This window comes from Dendrobium catenatum, unplaced genomic scaffold, assembly GCF_001605985.2.
Source record: "Dendrobium catenatum unplaced genomic scaffold, ASM160598v2 fragScaff_scaffold_1427, whole genome shotgun sequence".
NCBI classification, from domain to species: Eukaryota; Viridiplantae; Streptophyta; class Magnoliopsida; order Asparagales; family Orchidaceae; genus Dendrobium; species Dendrobium catenatum.
Genome location: NW_021319889.1, coordinates 302,083 through 315,680, shown reverse-complemented (window position 1 = coordinate 315,680; position 13,598 = coordinate 302,083). Strand labels below are relative to the sequence as shown.

The window sequence follows — 13,598 nt, the reverse complement described above, 5'->3', positions numbered from 1 at the left end:
AAAAAAAAAAAAATTATATGTAAATTTTTTATAATATCTATATAAATACCCTTTATTATATTCTAATTTCGAACAAAGAAAAGATCCCTCCGCAAGCGGAGCCCCTGCTCCCCTCCTGCATTTCCCCTCAAATCTCTGAATTCGATCTGAGATATGGGGGGAAAGAAGATCAATCTCTTGTCTTTGCCTGTTCTTTCCGTCGTCTTCCTAATGGGCTACGTCTATTGCACTACGGTGTTCGTGTTCTTGCAGGATTGGGTGGCCTTGAATTCCTCTTTAGGGTTAACGAACGCGATCATCTTTAGCTTTCTCGCGTTTATGTGCCTGATTGCATTCTTCGCGTCTGTTTTCAATCTCTTGTCTTTGCCTGTTCTTTCCGTCGTCTTCCTAATGGGCTACGTCTATTGCACTACGGTGTTCGTGTTCTTGCAGGATTGGGTGGCCTTGAATTCCTCTTTAGGGTTAACGAACGCGATCATCTTTAGCTTTCTCGCGTTTATGTGCCTGATTGCATTCTTCGCGTCTGTTTTCATCGATCCCGGCGGCGTGCCCTCGTCTTTTGCCCCTGAGATGGAAAACCCTCAAACGAAAGTAAGTGTCTTTTTTTTTTTCTCTGTAATTGAATCAGTTGGTTTTTTAGTTGTACTATATTTAATCATGATTTCAATTTCAAAATCGAGTATTTTTGCTTTGTATGTATATTATATTAGCATTTGTAATAGCAGCTCAATTCTATCGGTTTAAAGGATGAAGAGTGAGAGTGGGGATTTATTTGGGGGAGATTTATAGCTGCAATTTAGCTGTTTAAGGATGGATCAAATTCTTTGATTAGTCTAAGTGTTGAATCATTATTGATATTAGTTTGTTGGGAAATCGTCTATAGAATTTGTTTGCTTCGAAATGTTCATTTCAGCTTAGTTTCAGTCTTGGTTTAAGTCTGCCGTAGGTTATTGCGTATTATGAATTGTAGGATGAATGAAATAATGGATTTGGATGCTACAATTGTGATATATAGAATGATTAAGGCTGGTAATTTTGTTTGAAACTTAAAATTTGCTGAATAATTACTTGAATTTTAATGGACTCGAAATTGAAGTTGATATGCTCTGACTTAGAAAAGGACTTGCTAAAAATAAGTTTGATTCAACTTGCTAAAGATGTGATATTTACATATAATATTCTCAATTAGAGTTTACTTAGTCATTACCCTCAAACCTTTCTCTCTCCTTTAAAATCTTGAAGTAGGGTATTAGGAGAGCTGAAAAGGTAAAGGGCGATTAGTTTGATGTAGTTCTGCAGCTTTTTCTTAACTGTTTAGAGATGCAATGGGTTGGGTTGACTCTAGGGCTAAATTTAGCGTAATCACACATGCAAAAAAAACACAAACACATACCCATACACACGCATGCATGCCCTCACCTCCACACACATGTGCGAACACATATGCACACAAGTTTTTTTTATAACTTATTAACTATAAAATTTAAGATATTTGATAGAAAATAAGAAGATTATATCCAAACAGTAAAAAAAGAAAAAGAAATAAAGATATTAAATAGGTCATTTTCAAGTCAAAAGTGTGTTAACGGGTCTACCCAAACTTGATTTGTTTAATAAATGGGTCAGAAAACCCAACACGAATTCGACCCGTTTTTAAATGGGTGAACCCGAATGCAAAATTTTCGGGTCAAATCATTTATTGACACCCCTAGGATCCTTCTAGCCTTTTATGTTTCATCTAAAGGACTTGTTAACCAAACTACCAAACAACTCCAATATCTCCAACAATTGTTGAAATTTCAATAGGGATCTCATTTGGACCTAAATTTTATTTATGCATCTTCTTAAGAGGTAAGTTAAGTTTTTTTTTTCCCTGTAATTTATAGTATACTCTATGAATATTTTCATGGCAATCTTCTGTAAAATTTCAGCTTTTATTTAATCTCTCTCATACAATGCAAACATTTAGCATACTTCTGTTAATATGACTTGTAACTTTTAATCTTCATCTTTTTTATAGTTTCATTATGATTTCTATCTCAAGCCTTAACCAAAATGCTTGAATTTTCATATTCATTTATAGCAACAACACATCAATGCATAAGATTACCTAACTTGCAGCAGCATCGGAGGAACAACAATGATCAAAGGGCTCCCAATCTTTGTATGGCTTATGGGGAACATCAATGATCAAATGGCTCCCTATCTATGCAATGGCTTTAAGAAACACCTAGAAACCATTAGACTGGGTTGTAATATTTGAAACTAACTAATAACAACAATTTCTTTGAAAAAAGGCAGCAGGTTAAAACCTACATTGTAATCGAACAAAAAAGCATGAATGCTAGTGAATCATTTGATTTGTAAAATTTTGAGTATATCTCTTATCCAATTAAGTATTAATTTGATGCTAATTGTACTTTCTAGCCATCACTTATAGCTTACCAACCAATTTATTCAATTATCCTTTTAAATTGCCAATTATCACCCACCAACCACTTTCTTCAATTTGGCAAAAGAGTTCATTTTTAAAGATAGAAAAATAACATATATGGAAGCATTAAAGAGAGTTGAAGGATGAGAGAGAGAGAGAGAGAGAGAGAGAGAGAGAGAGAGAGATTTCTCTTATTTGGTCATTGATTTCCTGAATGTAATGCACAAGCAAATCCCATTAGGTGATGATTTTTTTAGTATTATGAGTGAGTTCTCACAGTTTTGGGTAAGTGAATCCGCATTCATCTCATGTAAATTTTCTTCTCAGCTACTTGTAATTTTGCTTGGCTACATCAAGTTGGTATTGGAATGGGTTTTGCCATGTTTGATCATGATGGGAGAGACGCTTTACTAAAAGTCAAACTAGAGGCCGCATTTCTTCATTGAAGGGGAAAATGATGGCATATAATCTCTACTTGCAATCCATTAACCACCTTATTTAATTGTATATTCAAATCACCAACTATCCCCACCAGCCTCATTTAATTAGCTAAAGAGCTTATTTTTGAAGCTATAAAAGGCTTATTATATATGGAAGGATTTTAGAGGAGAGCTTAAAGATGGGAGTGATTCCTCTTATTTGATTGAGTATTTCCCCAAAGGTATTGGGTGAGTAAATCACCGTATATGATGTTTTCCATATTATTATGGGTAAGTAATGAAATATCTCTTTCTATTTGATTTTAATTCTCCATTTTTTTGGGGCTATATCAAATTGGTATTAAAGTGGGTTTCATCGTGTATTAGCTCAATCATTTTCATAGGCATCGATTGACTATGATGTTAGTTTGGGCTGCTTCTCAAAATTTAACTTGAGTCCAAGTTTCTTCAATGAACGAGGGCAAAAGTATTCATTGAATACTAATTGCTTAGCTACTCACCATCTTATCAATCACCTCATTTAGTTGTACTTTCAAACAACCATCTCCTACTAACTACTAACTACCTCTTCTAATTGACCAAAGAGTTCACATTTGAAGCTATTATATTGAGAATGCTCTTGTTTGGTTCAGTTATTCTCCAAATTTAATTGATGAGTGAGTTCCTTAGGGAAGCGATTCCTCGATATGATTGAGCCATCGTAGTTTTAGGCAAGCGATCCCCACTCATCTTGTATATTTTTTTCTTCATATTTGTGAAACTCCTCGTCCTACATGCTTTCAATTTTAACTTTTTGTTTAGATTACATCGATATCCTAATGATCTATATTATTTTCTAGAAGGGCAAATCACAATATTGTGATAAGTGTTGTGCTTATAAGCCACCCCAAACACATCATTGCCGAGTTTGCAGAAGGTGTGTTCTGAAAATGGTAGGTGAAAGATAATCTGTTCATCATTCACACTTTCTAAATTAGTATTTTAATTTCATTTGTTGTTCACTTGTTACTTATTACAGGATCATCACTGTTCTTGGATTGGTAATTGCGTGGGATATGCAAATTATAAGTCCTTCATTAGTTGTATCTTTTATGGATCAGTCGCATCCATCTACTCAGCGGTTGGTTAATTTGACATGCCCAGTTTATAAATTATTCTTAGTAGTAGTGATGCGCCTGGCTCTTTACTTTCTTTTCAATGCATGCAGTTCCAATAGCAAAATATTTTCTGTTCAAACCAAGACCCTATTAGGTAAATGACATCAGTTTGATCGCATTTACTTTTCTGGGGTTGCTGAAGGAAGTTAAAGATGCCTTCAAAGTATGCAACGAACAACTAACCAAAAACAAAAAATAAAGTTTACCTTCACTTGCTTTGACCCTCTTTTGAAGCAAACCAATGTGAAACTAAAATGAGCTTATCAATGAGTGAATATGTAATTCAAGATTTGATTGTTGCAGGTGATATTCTTCTGCGACACACTCCACAGGGAGCATGGCTTCAGAAGTATCGCTTTGAAACTCTTTAATGTGTGTATCTTCCTGCTCACATACTAACAAATGAAGACAGAATATTATAATAATTTTTTTATAAAATATAAGTTACAACTTTTTCTCAACTTTTCTTTGTTCGTAGAAGTTTCTGTTGGTTTGATAATTTTCTGCATCTTGTTGCTGTGTTCTTTGTTTGTTGTTCGTATAAGTTACCACTTTTACTCACTAGACATTTGCAAGAGGATTTACCTTGGTGTATGCTTTTTGCTGATGATATTCTTTTTGTTGATAAGACTAGGGATGGAGTTGAAGTTAAACTTGAATTATGGAGGTCAACTTTAGAGTCTAAAGGTTTTTGCTTGAGTAGATCTAAAACTGAATATATGGAGTGTAATTTTAGTAGCAATAGACCTAGCGAAGGGATTGTGACTTTAGGCGATCAAGTCATTAATAAGAGTACACGTTTTAGATATCTTGGATATATTGTTTAGAGTGATGGTGAAATAGATGGGTATATTATTAGCATAATTCAAATTGAATGGTTGAAGTGGAGGAATGCATCAAGCTTGTTGTGCGATAGAAAAGTCCCCCTCAAACTTGAGGGAAAATTCTATAAGATGGTAGTGAGACCTGTAATGGTTTATGGTGCTGAACGTTGGCCATTAAAAGAGAAGCATAATACTAAGTTAAGTGTTGCAGAGATGAGGATGCTTAGGTGGATGAGTGACTTTAGTCTTAAAGATAAGATACAAAATGAGCATATACGTGAAAAGGTTGGAGTAGCTCCAGTGGAAGATAAGATTAGAGAGAGTTGCCTTAGATGGTTTGGTCACATTAAACGGAGGCCTTTCAATGACCCGGTTAGGAAAGTTGAGGTATTAGATTTGACTTATGTTAAGAAAGGTACACCTAAAAAGACTTGGTTAGAAAATATTATAAATGATCTTTCTTTATTAGATTTAAATGAGAATTTGATTTTTAACAGGACACAATGGCGAAAAAGGATTCATGTAGCCGACCCAACGCAGTGGGACAAAGGCTTGATGTTGTTGTTTTTGTTGTGTTCTTGGATTGAGGTATAGTTCAAAATTCATCCTGTTTATTTGGCATCTGGGAAAACTATGAAAAGATCCTTTCCCAATTTCTAATGCATATTAAATACTTATTTTTTAACAAAATATTCAATTCATTTATAATCAAGTTAGTCATATTTGACTTGAGCTATAGTACTTAACTTGGTTAAAGGTAGAACACCAATATATTAACTTGGCTTGAGCTGGTTATTTATTCTCGTGTTCCCTCCATGTTAGTTTTTGGGATCAATTTGTGTAAATTTATCTTGGACACTGCTAACTAAAACTTGAATTTATAATTCAAATAGGTCATAGAAGCTTCTTGACTTAGGACAGATTGGCACTATCATACTCCAAAAGTTCAAATTTATAGAGAAGGCACATCCAAGGTTTTATAGCTGAAGGTCAATTGATCCTGTGCCAAAAGAATAAATAATTGACAGCATTCATGACTTGATCATCAATCATGGTTGAATGCAAGTACATGATTTAAGGATCCGTTATGGACCTTGAGAAACAAAACAACCATATCCTGTCCTCTTGACAATCTTCTACAGCTTGCTTTCCCTTGATCTTGCAGTTATACCAATAGGGATGGAAACCTACTTTCTGCATCTAACGTAGGACCACCAGGTGCTATCAATTATCCAAAAGCTTAGACTGATAGAAAATGCACAATTAAGACTTCATAAACAAAGATTTGGCTACCCTAACCTACAGATACGGTGAGTTCATGACTAGATCATCAATTATTGTTGAATGTAGGTCCATGATATAGTCGCACATCATTAATTATGAGTGACATGATAGTTGTTATCCAATTAAATACTTATGCCACTCATAATGCCTTGTCCAGGAATATTGACCAGTTTGGGGTATCTAGTAAATTGAATGTCTCTTGCTGTATCCATTGAAATATTCCTATCTCCAATTAGAAAAAAGATTCTAAATATGGTTATGGCATGCTTCTACATATACCATTTTATGTAGGAGTTTAATAAAGTTATAAAGGACGGAAGATGCATCAATAATGCAGATAGACAAAATTAATATTGAAGGATTATGATGAAAAAAGAGGTAGATTGAACATAATAATTATAAAAATTGTGTTAAAGATTTGTGCTAGTATGTTATAACACCTCAAGCAAGCATGGAAGGAATAAATGAAATTGAGGATTCAAAAAGTTAAAAAGTTTGGATAATGCTAATCAATGATGCACTGACACACCTACTTATGAAGGTATGTAGTATCAAACATGTGTCGGACATGGACACACACCCGATATGGTTGGGATAAATGTCGGACACAGTCGAAATAGGTCCGATTAAAATAATATTAAATTTAAACATACGCGTGTCTTAATATTAAATGGCATTTAATAAAAATAAATAAAAGTCTTTCAATTAAATAGAACCAGTCGTACTGTGCATATACCTCTAGGATTATCCTGTATCCTTTCGTATTCAAAGTATGTAGGCGAGAGTTTCATTTCCGCAAGAACGCGAGTTTTGGATTGTCTTCGTTTCCGCGAGCAACAAGGGTTGCGTCGTCTTCGTTTACGCGAGCAGGCGAGGCCGAAGGATTCTTTGTTTACACAAGCAGGCGAGGCTGAAGGATGAAAGGAGGCTTCGTTTACACAAGTAGGCAAGGCCGATGGAACTTTAGTCTTCATCTTCTTATGGAATCATCTTCTCAAGGTAGAATCCGAGGCACTTACTTTAGAGTTAGCTTCTTGTCTATTTTTTGCATTTGATTGGAATTTTTTTTTGGCTCTACACTGGTTGCTGTGAATATAATAAGCAATAAATTAGTGTTTTTATCTTGTGCCATAGTCATATTGTCATTGTTGCAATACAAATTAGAGCTAATCCCTTCCAGAACTTGCTGGTTGGACGATCAATTTCCTAGCCAAGTTATTCAATTAAAGACCCAGTTCTACTAGGACTATGGATGAGTTTTGGTGATTAAAGTTTAGCCTAAATAGCTCTTAAAGCTTTTGAATTATTTTAAAAGAAATATATTGAATGAATAATGAATTAAAATTTATATTATAATGATCTTAACATAAATTCAATAATATTGATTCTGAGTCAATTTTATCTTCCAATAGAGTGGAAAGAAGATCAATGCTCCATGTCACTGCAAAATTTGAGAAGAGCAACATAAAGAGAATGAGGCTAACATACGATGAAAAATACAACAGATTAATAACTCATTTCAGAAAATTTAGGCCCCCATAGGTGAACTCATGCATAAAAGGCAATCTAAGCTAGGATATTATATATGTTAACGTAGAGGAAAATAAATAGAATAATTATAAAAATTGGCTGGAGAAGAATGGCAACCTTCACCTCTCATCTTGACACCAAATCACTTTAGCTAGTTTTGATGACCTCGAGAGTTTTTAATTTGATACATTGAACTATTATAATTTAATTTTGACGAGCATAATTTATGTTGACTTTTCATTAGTTGCAATTTGCTAAGGCTTTATTTGATGAGCTAATACAATTATTCCTTTTAATGGACCTGATGATATTCCAATAGAGGTGTGGAAATGCTTAGGAGATGAAGAAATTTCTTGGCTTACTAAACTTTTTAATACTATTTTGAATACTAAAAAGATGTCAAATGAGTGGAGAATGAGTGTGTTAATTCCTATTTTTAAGAATAAAGGTGATGCATAAGATTGTGCGAATTATAGAAGAATTAAGTTAATGTGTCATACTTTAAAACTATGGGAGCGAGTTATGGAGCATAGGTTGCGGCGTTATACTAATGTTTCTCAAAATCAATTTGGATTCATGCCGGGTAGGTCAACTATGGAAGCCATACATTTATTAAGAGGTTTGATGGAGAAATATAAAGAAAATAAGGAGGATCTACATATGATATTTATTAATTTAGAAAAAACATATGATAAAGTTCCAAGATAAGTGCTATGGAGAGTTCTTGAAAAGAAAGGAGTTAATAATGCTTATATTCAAATCATTAAAGATATGTATGCAAGAACTATTACTTGTGTTCAAACACAAGGTGGTTTGACCAAGTATTTACCTATTTCGATTGGGTTACATTAAGGATCAGCCTTAAGCCCATATCTTTTTGATTTAGTCATGGATGTTCTCACTAGACATTTGCTAGAGGATGTACCTTGGTGTATGATTTTTAATGATGATATTCTTCTTGTTGATAAGACTAGAGAGGGAGTTGAAGGTAAACTTGAATTATGGAGGTCAACCTTAGAGTCTAAAGGTTTTCGCTTGAGTAGATCAAAAACGGAATATATGTTTGGTCACATAAAACGATGGCCTTCCGATGACCCAGTTAGGAAAGTAGAGGTATGAAATTTGACTTATGTTAAGAAAGGTAGAGGCAGACCTAAAAAGACTTGGTTAGAAAATATTAGAAATGATATTTCTTTATTAGATTTAAACGGAAATTTGACTTTTAATATGACATAATGGAGAAAAAGAATTCATGTAGCCGACCCCACATAGTGGGATAAAGGCTTGATGTTGTTGTTGTTGTAATAGGTGAAGTTGTTAGACCAGTCTAGAAGGGACCGGCTTGGTTTACTCCAGGCAGAAATAGGGTTTGGTCCAACAAGATTCTGCTTCCCATTAGGGTGGGGCCCAAGATTTAATTTAAGGACGATGGGGTAGCTAGGAGAGAGATTAATTAGGAGATGTTTCCTAATTGAAGATGGCAGATTTCAGGGCTAATTTGAGAGGGGATTAATTAGAAATATTTTTTAATTAAAGATGATAGATTTTGAGGCTGATTTGATAGTTGTTTTAGTATTTGTTATTTATTATTTGCTTTAAGTAGTCGATTTACCTTAGGGCTAGGATCATGTTTTTTTTGTTTATAGAATTTTGTTTGTCATTTCTAATACGATGATATATCATTTTCTATACATTATATAAAAATTGTAATGCCGTGTCTATGCCGTACCCGTGTCATATATTTTCAATGATAGTCGCGTCCCATGTCATGTTCGTGTCGCCGAGTCCGTGTCAGTGTATCATAGATGCTAATTGATGAAGATGATGATGATGATGATGATGTGATGATGAATGATGATTGCTATGTAGAAATTTGTACTGTTGTATTGGATGGCTTGTTACAGAAGTGGTTTGGTCTCGCTTTCTGTGGTAGAGTAAAAATAGTGTTAGCAAGCTGTAATATTTTATGACAATGCTGGCATCCGGCAGGATATTGTTGCCAAGTGCCTACTAATGTTAACATCGTGGTTTGATTTCATTTAATGGCAGCTTCCTCTTTTAAGTTGAACTTTTGATTACAAAACAATTGTTGCAATTTTGAGCATGAAAAATAAACCTAGTCAAATCTGAACTTCCACAATGATTCTGAGAGGAATATTTGAACATTTTACCTCAATTTTCTCGAGTGAGAGCTGAGAGTCTTCCAATATACAGTCCCATAGCGTTGCTAATTTATAGCGTTGTTGGGCTTCTTAGGGCATCTCCAACCAAAAATCTCATTTTTCGAAACCAAAAAGTGCCGTGATTTATTTCCAATCGAACGTCATTTTTCCCCTTAACCGTCGCTCTCTTCTTTCACGTCTTTCTTCCGCAAGTTCGTTAAAGATAAAAAAATGGCACAGATGAACAGTGCGACGCGCGTCGCACTGTTCATCCGCGATCAAATGGCAGAGGAAAAGGCGTTTGGTTGCGACGTTTGAGGGCCTCCATTCGGTTGTTATGGTGTCGCACTGTTCATCCGCGATCAAATGGCGGAGGAAAAGGCGTTCGGTTGCGACGTTTGAGGGTCTCCATTCGGTTGTTTGCCGAACGGTTGGAGATGGTCTTAAAGAATTTATATCCCATTTATTTAACTTGTTCTTTTGCTGATTCTGATCTGAGTTTTGAATTGGAGTTGTTTTTCTTAGCTCTTTGTTTTGTAATTCTTGCGGATTACTGAATGTGGTTGGTGATTAGATCTTAATAATTTTGTTCTGATTAGGAGCTCACCATTCAACTTATAGGATGAAGTACTCTGCAAATCATTCAACTTTACATTGTAGTACTAACATTTAGAAAATGATAGAAAGTCATTATATATTTATTGATGCCAATTTGGTTATTTTTCATGAATAATACCGTTCATGTGGTGGTAAAAAAAAACTAAATTAAATACATGAGATAAATCAAAGTGTAATATAGTCATAAACGAACAAAATTATCATTTAAACTTTTTTTTTGCAATTTTTGGGAAACAGAACGATAATTTTATTATTTTAATGGATCACATTATCATTTGATTTCTCACAGATTTTTTTTAGCTTCATGTTTTTGATATTTTGTTATGAGAAATGATCAAACTTTTATCAAAATTAAAAGCATAATGATGTTTCTGTCATTTTTTAAATGTTATTGGCCAAACTGTAAAATAAAATAAACTTGCATGATTTTTTGGGTGTTTTAGCCCAACTTACAAGGAAACATTAAATAAGTTCTATGCGAGGGTCAGTCTCTCTACTCAAATAATGACAAAGCTCAAGCTTTAATGCTTTGAAAAGCTACAATAACTGGACTTTAATTTCTTCAGTAATCTTAACTATACATCCGTTCAGCACATCTTGTTTTGTATTTTGATTGCCTTTCATCTGCATATATCATTATCACCATCAGTTATCAAAATCAAGGACAGTAGCGGGATGACCAATCCATACCTGAACTATCTGTGGTTGACATCAGTTTTTTTTTTTTTTTTTTAAATAAGTTTTTCTCTGCTAGGACTGTATTAGGCATAAGCTTTAGTTTGTAATAATTTCGGAATTAACTTAGGGGTTGTTTGGTTGGAGGAAAAAGAATAGCAGTGTAGAGTAAATACTTAAGGCTGTTTGATTGTATGTAAAGTGAATGCAGGAAACATGTTTTTTCTGTTTGGTTGGGTGTATGTAAAGTAAAGTAAAATCCGTGTACTCTCACTAGAGTTTTGTTGCATTCTCGCCTCACGGCCCTGCTCGGGTCATCCTTCTCTACAACAACACCAGTCCGTGCTTTAGTAGGACATTCTCGTTCGAACTGAGCGGAATTAGGATGTTGGTGGTCGAATTTGGTGGATGTCGGATAGCTGGGCACGACTGAGATGTGCGGCAATGCGATCACCATATGTTGGTAGCTTTTTCAATTTGAACTCTGCTAGCATAAAAACCACCCGCAAGGGCCATCTAGTCCTGCTGTGAAACAGGTTTAGCATTCCCCATTAAGGCTTCGATCAGAGGTAGGGAAGAGAATTTGGCATGAAATGGAAGCATAAAGGTGCAACGAGATCCTGATTTGGAATAGGAACGAACTCGTACCCATGTGCAAAACTCCATTGGACGGAACAAGTGTTGAACATGACTGTTTCGACTCTTCGAGGGTAGAGAGATGTCGAGTCTACGATGGACGAGATGCAAGCTTGCACGAATCTCAACTAGTACTTCTTACCGATGTCGGCTTCAGCTTCCAACTCGGAATAAACAAAGAGGATGAGACGAAGATGGTTCCCGCTCTATCGCCCTGTTTGACTTCTTTTTTCGCTCAAATCTGACGGGTTTACTTTACACATGAAATGAGCTACAGCGAGGAATTAGGAATGCATTGGGATTTTAGTTTTTTTTTTTGTACTTTGTCCAACCAAACACTAAAAACTGAAAAAGTAATGCATTTCTTATACGATGCATTCTTTTTTCCTCTAACCGAACAATCCCTTATTGTCTTGCTTAACTTCTCTTCCAGCAACTTTCATCATGTAATGCATAACCTAATAACAATAAACCTCTTTCATAATTTTTCTTAATAGACCACATTTGCCTCAATATTTCATTTGATTTTTAGATTTTTTTTCTTACTTGCTGTTAGCAATGAATTACACTGCAGGTTCTAAGTGGTTTGGCATTGATAGTCTTGACCATAACCATAAGCAGTCTCTTTGTCTGGCACATCTACCTCCTATCAAAAAACCTAACTACCATAGAGGTGAGTTCTAGATTGAACCAATAACTTTCTGCAGCATTCCACCTTCTGAACCAATCAGTTTTTTCTCACCCACACCTACATCAGTATCGGGAGGCGGCACGAGCTGCATGGCTCGCAAAGAAATGCGGTCAAAATTATCGGCATCCTTTCGACCTCGGTGTATATAGTAATCTTAAATCGGTATGCAAAACTACTTTTTTAACTGTTTTGTTTTCCATTCATTACACTTGAGCACTAGAAATTGTTCTATCATTCTAACATTATAGCTTAATTTGGGGGGACTTTCTTACTGTTTTTTAAAACATATTTTTTTACTAAAAAGCTCCTTTAAGAAAGCCGTCCCAAACGAAGCCTATATCTTTGCTGAACTCAAAATTTCATTTGTCAGATTCTGGGTTCGAATTTGCTGAAATGGTTTTGCCCCTTAGCTATTGGAAATGTAAAGGATGGCACACAGTTTCCAATTTCGAATGATTAACTGAGATAATGCTTCTGTTTTTGTTACTTTTGGAGGTCTGGAAATTTTTTTTATTGTTTGGCCTCTTAAGCTAGTTCTTATGAGTGTTAGAAAAAAGACACAGAGACCAGTAGTGCGTAGTGCAAGCTTTCTCTTGAAGAACCACAGATCACAGCCACAGCACCATATTATAGTCATCAAGAAGGTAAAATGTTTTGTTTTTTGGGTTCAAAATGTATCTCTTGATGTTGTATTAATCTAAGTGATAATTTTATGACTTGGATATGGAGCGTGAAAGATATTTCTTTTGCTGTGGAAGATTGAGCAAACTTGGTCTGATGGGCTTGAAGTGTCATAAAGATTGGGCAAATTATTAGGTACAGACACCGGACAAACCGTCTGATTTTCTCTCTATCTATTACAACGAAAGTGCAATCAAAATGCAATTACTGTAGCAATTGCGCTTTCACTCAGACGGTTCTCTCTTCATCTGGTGTTCACACCTAATAATTTCTCTAAAGATTGAACTGAATTTATCTTTCTATTAAGATTGGGCACATTGCCTAACAAAAAAACTCTGATACACATTTTCTCAATTATAAAGCAGCTTGAGAATCTTTTATACAAAGCTGTTGGACTTGTAGAAAGTTTAAATAGCTGGAAACGAAGGATAAAGTTTTCATATATAAACTACTACCATAAACTTAT

The 13,598-nt window shown here is 34.9% G+C and overlaps 1 protein-coding gene across 5 annotated transcripts; it reads left to right on the top strand.

The window, feature by feature from the left end:
• Positions 1-366: 366 nt before the first annotated feature.
• On the top strand, positions 367-13,229 carry LOC110111118 (probable protein S-acyltransferase 15). 5 transcript variants are annotated; one of them, XM_020842856.1, is made up of 7 exons: positions 367-591; positions 3,714-3,806; positions 3,893-3,994; positions 4,335-4,403; positions 12,335-12,433; positions 12,518-12,613; positions 12,822-13,229. In XM_020842856.1, the coding sequence occupies exons 1-7, from the start codon at positions 391-393 to the stop codon at positions 12,909-12,911; spliced, it is 750 nt and encodes a 249-aa protein (XP_020698515.1). In that variant the 5' UTR covers positions 367-390; the 3' UTR covers positions 12,912-13,229. The 5 variants fall into 5 exon arrangements, with proteins under 5 accessions (XP_020698515.1, XP_020698513.1, XP_028555824.1 ...); XM_020842854.1 differs by having other exon boundaries at positions 368-591; positions 3,717-3,806; XM_028699991.1 differs by lacking the exon at positions 4,335-4,403 and having other exon boundaries at positions 368-591.
• The last annotated feature ends 369 nt before the right edge of the window (positions 13,230-13,598 follow it).

Bases quoted from the DNA above. Each gene is read 5' to 3' on its own strand.
- LOC110111118 (XM_020842856.1), top strand. From the start codon at position 391: ATGGGCTACGTCTATTGCACTACGGTGTTCGTGTTCTTGCAGGATTGG. The intron at 4,404-12,334 runs GTGTGTATCTTC...ATTACACTGCAG, and splicing joins TCGCTTTGAAACTCTTTAAT to GTTCTAAGTGGTTTGGCATT. The intron at 12,434-12,517 runs GTGAGTTCTAGA...CACCTACATCAG, and splicing joins AAAACCTAACTACCATAGAG to TATCGGGAGGCGGCACGAGC.